Genomic DNA, 17,499 nt, shown 5'->3' on the forward strand with positions numbered 1-17,499 from the left:
ACAAATATATAGGAAAAATCTTTAAAAATCTTCTTCTCAAGAACCACTAAGCCAGAAAAGCTGATTTTTACATGAAAACTTTCTGACATAGTGCAGATTCAAGTTTGTTCAAATCAAGGCCCCCGGGGGTAGGATGGGGCCACAAGGGGGGATCAAAGTTTTACATACAAATATATAGGGAAAAACTTTAAAAATCTTCTTCTCAAGAACCACTGAGCCAGAAAAGCTGAGATTTACATGAAAGCTTCCTGACATAATGCAGATTCAAGTTTGTTCAAATCATGGGCTCCGGAGGTTGGATGGGGCCACAATAGGGGATCAAAGTTTTACATACAAATATATAGGAAAAATCTTCTTCTCAAGAACCACTGAGCCAGAAAAGCTGATTTTTACATGAAAACTTTCTGACATAGTGCAGATTCAAGTTTGTTCAAATCATGGCCCCCAGGGGTAGGATGGGGCCACAAGGGGGATCAAAGTTTTACATACAAATATATAGTTAAAATCTTTTTCTCAATAACCACTGAGTCAGAAAAGCTGATATTTACAAGAAAACTTTCTGACATAGTGCAGATTCAAGTTTGTTCAAATCATGGCCCCCGGGGGGTAGGATGGGGCCACAAGTGGGGGGGGGGGGGTGTTCAAAGTTTTACATACAAATATAGGAAAAAGCTTTAAAAATCTTCTTCTCAAGAACCATTGGGCCAAAGAAGTTGACATTTACATGAAAGCTTTCTGACATAGTGTAGATTCAAGTTTGCAAAGGGTAGTTTGGGCCATAATAGGGACTAAGGTTTTACATGCAAATATATATGGAAAGTCTTCAGATATGGGCCAAGGTGACTCAGGTGAGCGATGTGGCCCATGGGCCTCTTGTATTAATTTCTCGCGTTCTTACGGGTGTAAATCTTGAAGAAATTTGGGATTTTTCTGTGTTTGAAATTGAAGCGTAACCTGAAATAAGCATAGATCGATATCCATCTGACATAAAATGATGCACTTCTGTTCACAAAAACTCGTTTGTCATTAATATTTTTCTCAGAAAATAAAAATTAGAAAATAAAATCCTCCCACCCGCCCCATACTTTTTGGTGACCCTGGATGGTAATCTACAAATTATTTGACATTGTGTGAAATTTGTAACAAAAAAGAATTTGAAATAATTGTAGGAAATGTTCCAAAACAATGTCTACCTGATCAATTCCAATGTGCCAGTGGTGAATGTATAGATGCAATATTCAAGTGTGATAGCCAGGATGACTGTTTTGATGGATCCGATGAAAAGAACTGTCGTATGTATATGCAAAACATTATCAGAGTTGAGTTACTTCAAAGAATTCCAATTTGAAAATAGAGCAATTAAACATTTATATTTTGTATTGTGTTGTGGTATGGTGCATATATCTGTGTATCTGTCTGTCAACACCCTGAGGGCCAGATTTGAATTCTACTTCGGCTAGGATCATCAGATGTGGTACTCGTGTTCCCAATGATTGGAGGAAAAAAATATAGGGTCAAAGGTCAAGGTCAAACTTTAGTAATTTTGCCTATTATTTCTCAAAGTCATATGTCAAAAGTCAAAATCGTACTTTCAAAGGTAATCTGGAAGGAAAAATAATATCATATAATCTGTTTGTCCGTTCCTGTCAGTTTGGCAAATCAGTTTACTGTGGGGTTTTAATCACACTTGCAAATATTCATTATACCCCCCCGAACGAAGTTCTGGGGGGTATACAGGAATCACTGTCTGTCTGTCTGTCTGTCTGTCTGTCTGTCTGTCCGTCCGTCCGTCCGTCCGTCCGTCCGTCCGTCCGTCCGTCTGTCTGTCTGTGCAGATTCGTGTCCTGGCCATAACTTCTTTGTTCTTTGACTTAGGCATACCATATTTGGCACACAGGTAGATCATCATGAGACAATGTGTCAAGTACCTTCATGACCTCTATATGACCTTGACCCTTGACCTCAAGGTCAAAATTAAAGGTTTTTTACAATGGATTCGTGTCCGGGCCATAACTTCTTTGTTCTTTGACATAGGCATACCATATATGACACATGAGTGTATCACCATGAGACGATGTGTCATGTACCTTCATGACCTCCATATGACCTTGACCCTTGACCTCAAGGTCAAAATTAAAGGTTTTTTACAATGATTCGTGTCCGGGCCATAACTTCTTTGTTCTTTGACATAGGCATACCATATTTGACACATGAATGTATCACCATGAGACGATGTGTCATGTACCTTCATGACCTCCATATGACCTTGACCTCAAGGTCAAAATTAAAGGTTTTATAATGAATTCGTGTCCGGGCCATAACTTCTTTGTTCTTTGACATAGGCATACCATATTTGACACATGAGTGTATCACCATGAGACGATGTGTCATGTACCTTCATGACCTCCATATGACCTTGACCTCAAGGTCAAAATTAAAGGTTTTATAATGGATTCGTGTCCGGGCCATAACTTCTTTGTTCTTTGACATAGGCATACCATATTTGACACATGAGTGTATCACCATGAGACGATGTGTCAAGTACCTTCATGACCTCTATATGACCTTGATCCTTGACCTCAAGGTCAAAATTAAAGGTTTTTTTTTTTTACAATGGATTCGTGTCCAGGCCATAACTTCTTTGTTCTTTGACATAGGCATACCATATTTGACACATGAGTGTATCACCATGAGACGATGTGTCATGTACATTCATGACCTCTTTATGACCTTAACCTTTGATCTCAAGGTCAAAATTATAGGTTTATGCCATGGATTTGTGTTTGGACTATATCTTCCATTTTCTTCTACAAATGCATACCATATTTTTACACTCAGGAAAGAGGTAATTTATACCTGTTAACAACACCCTTTGGGAGATTGGGGTAAGCGGGGGGTATTCTTAGTGAGCATTGCTCACAGTACATATTGTTTGATATTTGGTATATTGCTTTACTGGGACAAGTTACGGATCAAGTTCAAATTTTGTTCTGATTCACTAATTTTTAGCTCACCGGAGCTGAAAGCTCAAGGGAGCTTTTCTGATCACCTGTTACCGTCATCTATCTGTCTGTCTGTAAACTTTTCACATTTTCGACTTCTTTTCCAGAACCACTGGGCCAATTTCAACCAAGCTTGTCACAAAGCATCCTTGGTGAAGGGGATTTAAGTTTGTTCAAATGAAGGGCCATGGCCCCTTGAAAGGAGAGATAATCGCAAAAATAGGGTGGGGGTCATTTAAAAATCTTTTTCTCAAGAACAACTGGGCCAGAAGAGCTGAAATTCATATGAAAGATTCCTGACAAAGTGGATATTCAAGTTTATTAAAATCATGACCCCAGGGATCAGGTGGGGCCACAATAGGGGATAAAAGATTTACATGTGAATATCTATGGAAAATCTTTTAAAATCTTCCTCTCAAGAACCACTGGGCCAGGAAAGTACACATTTGAATGAAAGCTTCCTGACATAGTGCAGATTCAAGTTTGTTAAAACCATGGCCCCCGGGGGTAGGGTGGGGCCACAATAGGGGATCAAAGATTTAATGTAGTTTCATTTGTGAATAAACAATAGAAAAGGTATACAGAGTGTTATTTATACTCGTATGTTTTTACTTGTTAATCGATTAGTTTCAACATTCATCATACTTAGTTTTAAGGGGGAAGGGGGGGTCTTGGTGAAAACTATGTGAATTTAGTTTTTTGTCAGATATTGAACCTTTGATCTCGCCCCCAACAGACCAGGAAATTTACACACTGACTGCCTGGGCTAGTCTAGGTGTGAATGATTGATTATCTTGAGAATCACTATTGAATAATTAGCGGTTCATTATGTTTTTGTCAAATTTTTTACTATGTTATACCGAGTCCCGGCATCTTAGGACAACATAATTACGAGGTCTATTTTATATAGGTTTGTTAAGAAATGGTTTTGTGCTTTAGAATTCCAATGTAATATGTGGACTAACGCAATAAACAGGGAATGTACAAAAAAGGTTGCACTGTATGACTTTTGTTTTATGGGGCCTGGTTATTCTTGTGCATAAACTGTTGATGTATGATTATTCACACAGATATTTTGTTAGCTTCCTTACTGTACATTCTTACTGTGACACATGATTGGAATAGCATGAATCATTTAATTTTCATGCAGTGTTTGTGACTGTCATATCCCCCATTATGACAACAAATATGCTTGATGTATTGTAGCTGTTACTGTCTGCAGAGAAGATGAGTTCAGGTGTAGTGACAATAGACAGTGTATTCCATTAGCCTTCAGGTGTAACCTCCAGCGGGACTGTGTAGATGGAAGTGATGAAGAAAGATGTGGTATGTGTTGTCATATAATAAACTAATGATACTGTTTTGGTGATTTTTTATTTTTGGACATGGGCTTTCATGTAAAAAAAATTATTTTTTTTTTTATATATTTTTTATATATTATATACAGATTCTGATATAGATTTGTTATGAATAAAAAACTTCAGTATTAGATTTCACTCAGATTCCATTTTAATGGAAAATCTTATTATTTTTTCTTTTTGCTATCTGTGCCCATATGTTGCTGTTTTTAACTTTTAGACAGTTTTTACTTCTTCTCTGAAACTGCAATTTTCACTTAAATTGCTGTGGAAAATCTATTAGAATAGGGGAACAAATGTGAATTGTGTGGTCCTTACCCATTTTGGGCCCTTAGGACAGGACTAAAACCTTTAGAAATTGTACAATTTTTAAAAGTTCTTCTTTACTCATGGGCATCTGGCAGATATAATGGGTGTTATACTGCACATGAAAGCCTCAATCAAAACTGTAATTTATGACCTGTGGGTTAGGGGTTCAGACCCACAGGTGGTAAAATGAATCATAGAGAAAAAATGCTTTCAATATTTTTGAAATACCTTCTTTATTCTTAAACCCTTTCACTGATTAATTTCTCTTATATAAATTACACTAGGATGATGGATTTCCTGAGAAAATTTAATAAAAATGTACATGTTATGTTTAAAAATGGTATAACTTTTGAATGAAATCAGATAATAGAGTTGAAATTTGATAAGCTGATAGAAAACAAGTTCAGGTGTAGATAGAAAACAAGTTCAGGTGTATGTTCATACTATTTGCAAGGTTTTCATGGATTAACTTACAGGTAAATCGGGTATGAAAAACCAATCAACTGGTAAATTTGATTTTTGTTGTTGAAAAATTAGATTTATTTAACAAGCAACAAAATATGAAAAAACAATGCTGACATATTTTGACAAAGAAAAACAGGAAACAGAAAAATGCTGTTTTTACTCTTGGTAAAAATGCACAAGTGAGCATTGCCAGCTTTATACCGAAGGATGCTTTTATTTCCTTGAGGATGGGATGATGCCATCCCCCTTTGAAGTGCATTTTTATCTGTCCATTTACAATTTTTTCAAACAAAATGTCTGAAAAACAACTGGGAAAAGTTAGAAAAGGAAGAGTCCCCATTCAAAAATTCTTTGTGGTCCAGACCTTCCCATAAAATTTTAAGATATACAGTATAATCTGTCTAAACCGGTTGTGTGTGGTTCCAAAGAAATTGGCCGGTTTACAGAGTCCGGAGTGCAGAATGTTGACAAGAGTGAGAGTTGCTTCCTTTGTATTCCCTGTCTACTATGCATACGTGTGTAATGATTGCTAACGTTTTATTATATCACAAAAGAATTCAGAATGTGAAAATATTAATGTCAGTGTTTTATCATCGTGTTCTTTTGAAAAAGTTTCAATTTTTCTTAAATGGTTTTAAAAATCTGGGAATTATTCGCACACTTTTCTGTTAGTAAATTGTCAATTTCGTCTACATCATCGCCGTCTTCAAATGCTACGTACATCATGTGCATTCGTCAAGTTTGTGTTGTGTTCGTCTAAAATTTCTCTTTCCCAGCTTTCGTCGAAAATGAATTCAATGGAAATATCGCTTTTAACTGTCTTAATTTGTGAAACGGAAACTGATGTAATGCCGAGTGATCGACCGGATATGGCGAGTTAAGCTAACTTAACTGTATATCATCACTGTCTGACTCGTCGGACAGCTCCGAGAGGTATACCCTGCTTTTGGAAAACATGATTGGGTTGTTGATGATTTTGTTTCATTCCAAGAATGTATCGCATTTATCGATTAATTGAACTTTGTCTTTTGTTGTCAGTTCTCTTCTCTGTCGTTATGGGGGAGGCCCGTGCACCATTATCTCGTGCGTGGTGTTGTCATAATTGAAAAGTGCATCCCCCAAAAATCAGGTTTTATTTTAAACTGATTACGACTCGTCGCCAGTTGAACTGTTTTCCTTACCTGAGGCTCCCCTTGAGACACCCTTTGTGTACACCGCGTGTGATCAATCGAATATACCGACAGGTTGGTCATCGTGGGGTGACTGGTTTAAATACGATAATTAAGAGCTAATTACGAGCAGTTGGGACCTTGTGTAAACCGAATACGATTGACGTACCAATTAGGGTGGTGTATAATCGAGGGGCCGGTTTACACAGGATAATTAAAGTTAATTAATAGCAGTTGGGACTGTGTAAGCCAACCGATATACAGAATACGCAGTATCCGGAGTACAGGGATTAATTAATAAAGGGTTTCTTAAAGAAATGTTAGGGACTATATTTTGTGACCAGAATTGACAGAGCGCCGGAGTACTCAGAGGTCGGTTTGGACAAATTATACTGTATATACATAAACACCACCAAAAAAAAAAAAACACTATAAAAAGAATAGTGGGGGTTGGGGGGCAATCACTCATTATATAGTTGCATTTTTAGCTCACCTGAGTAGAAGGCTCAAATGAGCTTTTCTGATCGAAATTTTATCGTCGTCATAAACTTTTCACATTTTCATCTTCTTCTACAAAACAACAACGCCAATTTCAATCAAAGTAGGCATAAAGCATCTATCGGTGAAGGGGATTCAAGTTTGTTCGAATGAAGGACCACTGCCTTGTCCAAGGGGAGATAATAGGGAAATAGTGAAAATACATTGACAACTTCAAAAAATCCTCTCCAGAACCACTGGGCCAATTTCAACCAAACTTGGCACAAAGCATCCTTGGGTGAAGAGTATTCAAGTTTGTTAAAGTGAAGGACCACACCCTTTTCCAAGGGGAGATGATAGCGAAATAGTGAAAATACATTGATGACTTTTAAATTTTTTTAAATTCAGAACCACTGTGCCAATTTCAACCAAACTTGGCTCAAAGCATCCTTGGGAGAAGGGGATACAAGTTTATTCAATTGAAGGGCCACACCCTTCTCCTAGAGAAGATTATAGCGAAATAGTGAAAATACATTAACGACTTAAAAATCTTCTCCAGAACCACTGGGCCAATTTCAACCAAACTTGTCACAAAGCATCCTATGGTGAAGGGGATTCAAGTTTGTGCAAATGAAGGGCCATGCCCCTTTCCAGGGGGAGATAATCGCAAAAATAGGGTGGGTTCATTTAAAGATTTTCTTCTCCAGAACCATTTGGCCAGAAGAGCTGAAATTTACATGAAAACTTCCTGACATAGTACAAATTTAAGTTTGTTAAAACTGTAACCTCCGGGGGTAGGATGGGGCCACAGTAGGGGATCAAAGTTTTACATGCGAATTTAAAGGTAAAATCTTTGAAAATCTTCTTCTTATTAACCATTGGGCCAGAGAAGTTTACATTTACATGAAAGGTTCCTGACATAGTGCAGATTAAAGTTTGTAAAATAATAGTCCACAGGGTTAGGTTGAGGCCACAATAGGGATCTCAGTTTTACATGTGAATATATAGGGGAAAATCTTTAAATATGGGCCAAAGTGACCCAGGTGAGCATTGTGGCCCAAGGGCCTTTGTTTTTGCTCTGTTGGCACCAGCATTATTTTGAGAGAGGGGGGGGGGGGGGGGGGGGGCTGCCGTATTTTAAAATTCTTGACAACTATTAAAAGAACTGATTCACGATTTCCCCCCAAATTTTGTTTTTCGCTTTAAATTATCAAAATTTACAGTTTAATATGTTAAGAAGGTTTCCCCAAAAAACTAAGGTTATGTATCATGATCGAAGCTCATTATAGAAAGTTTATAATTTGTTTTGAAAACAAAGATTGAGGTATGTTATTGTTTCCTGTCTGTCATTCAGTCTAAAACTTTAACTTTGCTAATAACTTTTGAACAGTAAGTGAAAGAGCTTTGATATTTCACATGAGTATTCCTTGTGACAGGACCTTTCTGTTAGTACTAAACCTTTTGACCTTGACATTTGACCTACTTTTAAAAAAATTGACATTGGTCATAACTTTTATAAATGGTAAATATTATAGCTTTCATATTGCACTTGAGCATTTCTTGTGACAAGATCTTTCTACTGATACCAAGATATTTGTCCTTGTGATCTTGGCCATCTTCGGAAATGGAAATAATTTCTATTCATTGAATTATTGAAAATTTTACCTTTTTTACTTGGTTTAGAAGTTCGATGGTGAAATTTTTAACTTTAATTCTATTTTATCATGTACATGTTGATGTATATTTTTGTTTTTATTGATTATTTTATTTTTTTTTCAAATTATTTTCCCCACAGAAAGTTTCAGATCATATTGTTTCAACTTCCTTTCTTCTTATTATAGGAACATATTGTTTTTACTCTTGTTCATTAAAACGGAGGAAGACCTTATAGTGATTCTGTGGTTACTATGAAAGTTTGAATTTAGATTTTATTTAAACATTTTATAGCATCTAGGGAACTTTCAGGAAGTATAATGTTAATTCATATTGACAGTTTAACTCTTCTCATATTGAACTGTTTTAACTCTGTGAGTCTATATACGAAGTCTGCTGACTCTGTTCTTTGCATCTGCTTTTTGTGTCTGCTCTCTCTCTTGCTGCCCCTTACCAAAATTGTGGAGGTTAATTCACATGTGAATCTCATGTTTGAATCTCACGTTTGATTCTAACCTGAGAATTAGGGTAGTTTTTTAACATGCAAATTAGGTGAGATTCACATTTGACAAATTCTCATGAGAAAAATCCAAACAAGTTTTGAAGATTATTTCCATGAGATCTCATGAGTTCTCATGTGAAGAATTCTCATGAGATTTAGTGTGAACAATTTGAAATTAGCAAATCTTCATAATTTATTCCATCAGGTTACATAACAACATGTACATTTGAATAAAACAATTTCTTAGGAAATATATATAGTAAGTATGAATCAATATTTTAAACTGAAATATTGACTATAGGTTCAAATATTGGTCTGGCAAGAAATTAACTTACTGTCTTTCTTTCAGTCCTGTGGGGATCCAGGTTAGAATAGGTCCTCAGTACTTCTTGCCTGTCATAGAAGGCAACTAAATGGGGTGGTCCTTTGGATAAGACCGCAAAAACCGAGGTCCTGTGTCATAGCAGGTGTGGCACGATAAAGATCCCTCCCTGCTCAAAAGCCGTAAGCACCGAGCATAGGCCTAAATTTTGCAGCCCTTCAACGACAGTCTCCATATAAGTGATATTCGAGAGGGACGTTAAACAATATTCAATCAATCAATCTTTCTTTTGGGCTTCTGGCAATGTCCAAGCACTTTCTGTTGATGAAGGGTGTGGCATCATCACATTTGAACTGCTTTTGTAAGAATTCTGTAAAATAAAAAGGTTTCGTTTAAGTTTAATAAATTAGAGATAACAAGATCATAGAGCTGTGGTGAACTGTAATTACTCCAAATATATATATATATATATATATATATATATATATTCTGGTTATCAAGACATTTGACAGTGCCTGCAGGGGCCATATAGTAAGTCCATGAACAGATCAGATATAAAGGGGAAAAACTTATTGACTTTAGGGCAAAAATTGTAAAATACTATGGTTACTAGGCCTATAGAACTTATCAGTGTAAGAAACTTTTAAAAATGCAGCCAGTCCGAGGGCAACAACTGTAACTCAAATTGTGTCAATTATCCCAAATTTATTATTGAATATGATTTAGGACTCATAGTCTATTATACCTTGAATTAGCTGTATAGTATTTAAATTGGCAATCCTTTTTTGACGATCTCAATCCTATTGCTGTCGAGTATGTAGTGCCAGATTGGCCTATGTCGGAGTAAAATAATGTAGCAACAAGTCCCAATTCCGGCCGCCGCCTGGTAATCTTGCTCACATCTATAAACAGGTTGTAGGATTCATCAAGCTTAATCTACAAAAAATATAAATAAAAAAGAAGAATCATACGACGAGTATTTTTTAATCCCCCCCCCCCCCCCCCCCCCCACATTTATGTAACATGTAGAAATAAAATTGTGATCAGTCTGGAAATAGGCCATGTATTTTCAAAAATGTATTATACATGTATATACACATTGTGATGTTTCATAAATCTAACCCGTCACGTTATTTACCGTGGTCGTTCCAGAAATCAAGTGGGGAATTTCCACTGTCATATTTAGCTTAAAGATCATACCCGGCTGCGTGCTGTTGTGTTTTGCCTAAATCGGGTTGTTTTCCTGTCGCTTCGATCGCGAAGAGCTCAGTGTTTGTTATTTTAATAGACCTATATATTGTACACCCTTACAAATAAAACTTCTGACTCCTATGATCTAATTAAGAAACACCTTTAATCTCGATATTTTCATCTAACGACATCCATGTAAATCATCGCAGTGAATTGAAATCTGCGCTATGTTTTACTTTCCTCTTGAGAATATTTCACTCGTATGGAGATTAAGTCATTATTGCCGGTGAAGGGCTGCAGATTTTAATATTCTCGATATCTAATTCTTTAAAAAAAAAAAAAAAAAGAAAGAAGATTACTACGTTGGTCTGCAGCATCATTTTAAATGAAGGGGGGGGGGGGGGGGGTTGCCGTATTACTAGGCCTAGGATTTTTTCGACTTTTGGTTGATTTGGGGGGGGGGGTTAGTCATTTTATACATGGTGTCAATATTCATAACTTCAAGCATGGTAGCGTGTATACTGGGGCAATTTAATTATTAATTAAGTATTGAATTCAGTATATGGTAGTCTGGGAAACTACATACGGGCCTTTTGTTTGGTTGTTTGTTTATTTAATCTTTTTATATATTTTTTTCCCTTTCTTTTAAAATTTGACCTCCATTCTATTCGAAGAATTTTTTAGTACTTTAATTATTTTTTTCTTTTCTGAAATTATAGGCCTGCATTGTAAGGAAAACAAATTACCGACTACAATGTTCAAACTTCAAAAATGTTTTCAGAAGTTAAAAATTTGCAGAAAATGTTTCATTCCTGTTAATGGTAGCACTGCCGAATGTGTAAATGAATACAGTGCAGTGTGATGATTGGTGTGAGTTTGGATTTTCCCCCCAAAATCTTTTGTGAAATGATCACTGTCCGGGTAATAAAATCATGACATTGATAATCTTTAAAAAATTCTAGATTATAATAAAATCGTGTCCTCTGATCTGTAAAACAACTTTTGAAAAAAGCGCAATATATTGTAGATGCTAGAATATACAACAAAAATATCTCCAACAAATAACATTCAATTCCTAAGTCCGAAATCCAAACCTGAAACTCACATGAGGATTTTGGACTTCGACATTCTAATGGCAGAATTTTAGGAATAAAATTTATAAGTTCAAAATCCTAACGTGAGAATCACATGAGAATTACTGACTTAGTTAAAATCAAGTGTAATTGCACACATAATTTATTTTCAAACGTGAGTTTCACATTTGAAATTCTCTCATCAAGTTAGAAGAGAAGAGATCAAACATACTCTCATGAGTTCTCATGATTTTTGCCTCATTTGCATACTGTTCAAACCTCACTCACAGTTGAATCACATTTGATTCAAATGTGACGAGGTTAGGAAATTCTGTACGGGGCATTCCCATATTCCTTCTAACTCTGTTGTGAGGGAATAAAGAATTCATGACAATACGCCAGTTTCGAGATATGAACTCTTCTGTGTAGGAGGTGCATTTAGTGGAACTTTGAATGACTAAGTGGGACAGAGTGGACCTACAGTCAGCGAGTAAGATGATGAAATGTATTAAAAGCGGCTTCTCTTTTAATATGTAAATGTGGGAAATACAATATACTATCGAAAGAAATGTTTTACTAAAGTGGAAACATAAAAACAATGTCATATTTGCAAGTAATGTCTTTGATATGGTACTTATGACCAACGGAATAACGTGATATGATAAGAATTCTATGTTTTTAATTACTCCCTAAATACTTATAACTTAGTTTGTGTATCAGTTGAATTTGGGTGATGTAACAGTGTATGAGAAACTCAATGAGTACATTTACTTATGCAGTGATGAATATTAGTCCCAATCCCGCATGTAAACAAATTGTTTCGCGCCTCACTATATACGAGAGTTCTCCAAAGGGAAAAAACTTGGGTGTATCTCAAAACCGGCGTATTGTCTTTATCAGTCTACCATGTACCAAAACATGTATTTCACAGTGTTACTGTGTACTTTGATAGTAAAAGTGCATAAAAGATCTGAAATTATTTTCATATACCCAGTAGACCTTTTGAATGAAAAAATTCATAATCATGAAATCATAATATCTGTATCTTGATTAAAAACTTGAATTACAGTATAAGTTGTCATGTGCACTTTCTTCCTCCTTGACACTACCACTTCTTGAATACAAACTCCACATCTGTGTAAAAAAGCTGTATTGGATTTTGGTTTAATCTTGATTTGATTACAGAGTTTTACTAAGTTATGCAATTAATTTTGAAGCTGGCATGTAAACTTTTAAGTGCACATGAAAAAATTATGCATATGCCATGCTGTGTTTTTGCCCAAATTTCTGTAAATTCTTAAATAATTGCAGATGTGCAATGACTCTGAGTGTTACAAAGATGCTTTAATTTAACAAGTGTTTTATTTTTGAGTGTGCATTTTTTTTTATCCCTGCTTTTTAGCTCACCTGAACCGAAGGTTCAAGTGAGCTATTCTGATCACATTTTGTCCGGCGTTCGTCTGTCCGTCTGTCTGTAAACTTTTCACATTTTCGACTTCTTCTCCAGAACCACTGGGCCAATTTCAACCAAACTTGGCCAAAAGCATCCTTGGGTGAAGGGCTTTCAAGTTTGTTCAAACGAAGGGCCATGACCCTTTCAAAGGGGAGATAATCACAAAAATGCAAAAATAGGGTGGGGTCATTTAAAAATCTTCTTCTCAAGAACCACTGGGCCAGAAGAGCTGAAATTTACCTGAAAGCTTCCTGACATATTGCAGATTCAAGTTTGTTCAAATCATGGCCCCTGGTGGTAGGATGGGGCCACAATAGGGGATCAAAGTTTTACATACAAATATATAGGGAAAAACTTTAAAAATCTTCTTCTCAAGAACCACTAAGCCAGAAAAGCTGAGATTTACATGAAAGCTTCCTGACATAATTCAGATTCAAGTTTGTTCAAATCATGGGCCCCCGGGGGTAGGATGGGGCCACAAGGGGGGATCAAAGTTTTACATACAAATATATAGAAAAAAACTTTAAAAATCTTCTTCTCAAGAACCACTAAGCCAGAAAAGCTGAGATTTACATGAAAGCTTCCTGACATAATGCAGATTCAAGTTTGTTCAAATCATGGGCTCCGGGGGTTGGATGGGGCCACAATAGGGGATCAAAGTTTTACATACAAATATATAGGAAAAATCTTCTTCTCATGAACCATTGAGCCAGAAAAGCTGATTTTTACATGAAAACTTTCTGACATAGTGCAGATTCAAGTTTGTTCAAATCATGGCCCCCGGGGGGTAGGATGGGGCCACAAGTGGTGGGGGGGGGGGGGTGTTAAAAGTTTTACATACAAATATAGGAAAAAGCTTTAAAAATCTTCTTCTCAAGAACCATTGGGCCAAAGAAGTTGACATTTACATGAAAGCTTTCTGACATAGTGTAAATTCAAGTTTGCAAAGGGTGGTTTGGGCCATAATAGGGACTAAGGTTTTACATGCAAATATATATGGAAAGTCTTCAGATATGGGCCAAGGTGACTCAGGTGAGCGATGTGGCCCATGGTTATTATTGTTGTTATACTATTGACAGCAGCAAAGTTTCAATGAAGCTCTTTCAATATTAATGAACAGATTCTAATCTAAATTTTAAGAGAGTATCATTACCAATCATTGTATGCGTTGGTATATCAAATACACACACAATTTTTATCATAATTTTCCATATATAGCTATGATGTTTTGAGGAAAAGACAGATTTTTTTTCATATATAAAATAATTTAATCAATTTAAGTATGAATATTAATCATGCAAATGTCTGTATAACCTCTGATCCTTGAAACTGTTGGAATCTAAATTACGCTCAAGAACATGACTGCAAAATGTACTATGACCCTGAACCATGCTCATTTGACCAAGGTCATTGTTAAAATGAAGTTATTTATGAAACCAGTATAAATTTTGTTTTTGGTGATATGATGTCTATTGGCACATGTATTTACAAACAGAATTATTTTAGTTTAAACTATAAAAAAAGAAATTCTGTGGGGTCCTTGTTCCCTTTTCCCCAAAGTATGATGTAGAACATTGACTCTGACTTTCCCTTTATATCATTTTATTCCATCTTTATTCCATCTTGTATGGAATAATGGACTTTGGCATTAAGGAATGAAATAGCAAGTGAATCACTCTTTAAAAAACTGTTTTTGTTTACTGCAGCCAAGACGTGTACGACTGACGAATTCCAGTGTAGTGACGGAGCATGCATCAGCCAAACCTATAGATGTGATGGAGTGCCTAATGATTGCCCTGACAACTCAGATGAAACTCTCTGTGGTACTTGTATAAAATTCTTGCATCATTTAGAAGTAAACAATGGTCTGATTGTGATTCTGGAAAGCTCAAATCCAGTTGAATTCAGATGAAATAGATGCAAGATAAATGTGATGGTAATTTTGTGTGTAGGTAATCAGTTCAAATTATTTCAAAACCATTAGACTTGAAAAGATTATTTTAAGCTTTTTAAAGTGTCTTAATTCAAGGCTAAGAATGAATAACATTTTGTTTCAAAAGGATCAAAGTACATTACAAATGCATTTATTATGAACATGAATAATAGGTCAGGCCCACTACCTTTTATGTTGTTATCATCAAATGCAACAACTGATGTGCTGACCAGTCCACTGAATGAGTCTTACCACTTGTTTATCTTCCAACAACATTTTATTTTAGCTCCCCTGAGCTAAAAGCTCAAGTGAGCTGTTCTTATCGCCTTTATGTCTGTCGTCTGGCTGTCCGTCCATCCGTCCGTAAACTTTTCACATTGTCATCATCTTCTCCATAACCACGAGGCTAATTTCATTTAAATTTGGTACAAATCATCTTTGGGTGAAGAGGTATAATTTTGTTCAAACAAAGGACCATGTTCCCTTCAAAGGGGAGATAATCACAATAGCGCAAAAATAGGATGGGATCATTAAAAAATCTTCTTGGGAACCATTGGGCCAGAAAAGTTTACATTTACATAAAAGCTTCCTGACACAATGCAGGTTCAAGTTTGTTAAAATTTTGGCTCCTGGGGATATGGTAGGGCCACAATAGAGGATCAAAATTATACATGGGAAAATCTTTAAAAGTCTTCTCAAGAACCTCTGGGCCAGAAAAGTTCAAATTTACTGACATAGTGCAGATTTAAGTTTGTTCAAATCATGGCTCCTAGGAGTAGGGTTGGGCTGCAATAGGGAAAAAAAGTTTTACATGCGAATTTATAGGAAAAATCGGGTGACCTGTTGCAATTGGTCTGCATCCATCGTCATCTGTTGTCCGTCATGCGAACATTTTAAACTTCTTCTTGATAACTACCATTCAAATTCTTTTCAGATTTGGTATGAAGCATCTTTAAAACAAGGGTGACTGAAATTGTAAATTGCAGGACTCATGCACCCAGGCTGGGGCCTTAGGGGCAGGACAAAAATTTACTAATTTTCAAAAATCTTCCTCTCTACAACTGCACATGTGTAAGAAAAACTAAATGCATAGTGGTGTAGAACAGGAAGGACTCTACCAAAAGTGTAGATTTCATGATCCTACAGGGTAGAGATTCTGGTTCCAGGGTGGGTCCAAACTTGGCATACAGTATTTATGTGTAAAACATTCATACATCTTCTTTAATTCTATTGATACTAAATTGAAACTAAATGGATATTTGAAATGAGCAGATATACCAAAATTGTAAATTTCGCAGCCCCAGGATTTTAACTTTAGGACAGGTCCAAATTAGTCATATCTTGTTTTGATGTTAGTACATATATTATGTAAAGCCTTTCATCAGTATAGGCACTTTCAAGGGCATTTAATTATTAAGAATACATCTTGGAATACATCTTAGAATTTGGCTTAGATAGTCAGACCAGGAAATTTTTTCTAGATTTTCTAGCCTTTGAGACTAGTGATACTTTTAATAGTCAGGTGACTGATAAGGCGTGTGCACCTAGAGCTTCCTTCATGTACGAAAGTATGCTCACTTTCCTACTGGTTCTTCATCATAACAGTCATTATTTTTGTATCATGTACAACAATGACATTGGTCATATCGATGTTAAATCTTTTCTCCATCTTTTTCCTCAATGCACTAAGTACCATTCATAATGTCTATGTTCTTGCTTATGCTTTCTCCTCCATACCATGAAGTACATGAAGGGGAGGATGTTGTAATTTGGAGCACTTTAAATTTGGGGAGCCGGGGAGACATTTGTATTTAAAATAAACAAATTGTGTCTTTAACAGATGGTGCACCTCAATCCTGTCCTGAAGGCCTGCTACGATGTGATAATGGTGATTGTGTTAATGGAAAGAGATGTGATGGACTGCCAGAGTGTCGGGACGGCTCAGATGAAAGCAACTGTGGTAAGCAGTTCTATCATAAGCATGTCTAGTACAGAGTGTACATTTCGTTATTTTATCTTTGGAAAGCATACAGTTGAACACACACAAATTCTGTAAGATTTTTATGTCGCCTTTATGTAATTGTATAACCCATTGCAACCTGTTTTTTAATAGTTATTTTATCTGTGTTGTGCACTAACATTTTATCAATTTTGACTTCATAAATACTAAAATTAATGGCCCCAAAATGAATCATGTGGAAATGCATTAATTGCTCGTCCATCCTGTCTGTCCCAATGTCTGTCTATGTCAAAAAGTTAACCTTGGTTGTATCTTTTACACCATAAGGGATAAAGCTTTCATATTTGGTATGTGTATTTCTTGTGGCAATACCTTTCCATTGGTACCAAAATCTTTGACCTGATGACCCTACCATTGACCTTTGACCTACTTTTAGAAAATACAAATATAAGCCATATCTTTCTAATTGTAAGAGATACTGTTTTTATATTATGCATGTGTATTTCTTGTGAGAAGACTTTTTCATTGGCACTAAATTTGTTGACCTTGTGACCTTTAAATTGACCTCTGACCTGCTTTGAAAATTAATCACAAAATTGTTGTAATTCAGTCTTTCACAAACACATCTTGTT

The 17,499-nt window shown here is 35.9% G+C and overlaps 1 protein-coding gene across 11 annotated transcripts in view; it reads left to right on the forward strand.

The window, feature by feature from the left end:
- Window positions 1-17,499, forward strand: part of LOC125650138 (basement membrane-specific heparan sulfate proteoglycan core protein-like) — a 251,179-nt gene that overhangs the window by 45,081 nt on the left and 188,599 nt on the right. For all 11 annotated transcript variants that reach the window (XM_056153518.1, XM_056153520.1, XM_056153516.1 and 8 more), the window contains exons 6-9: window positions 1,170-1,292; window positions 4,209-4,328; window positions 14,681-14,797; window positions 16,748-16,867. In XM_056153518.1, coding sequence (XP_056009493.1) covers window positions 1,170-1,292; window positions 4,209-4,328; window positions 14,681-14,797; window positions 16,748-16,867 — 480 coding nt within the window. The remainder of the gene's footprint in view (window positions 1-1,169; window positions 1,293-4,208; window positions 4,329-14,680; window positions 14,798-16,747; window positions 16,868-17,499) is intronic.

Source organism: Ostrea edulis, chromosome 1 (assembly GCF_947568905.1).
Source record: "Ostrea edulis chromosome 1, xbOstEdul1.1, whole genome shotgun sequence".
NCBI classification, from domain to species: Eukaryota; Metazoa; Mollusca; class Bivalvia; order Ostreida; family Ostreidae; genus Ostrea; species Ostrea edulis.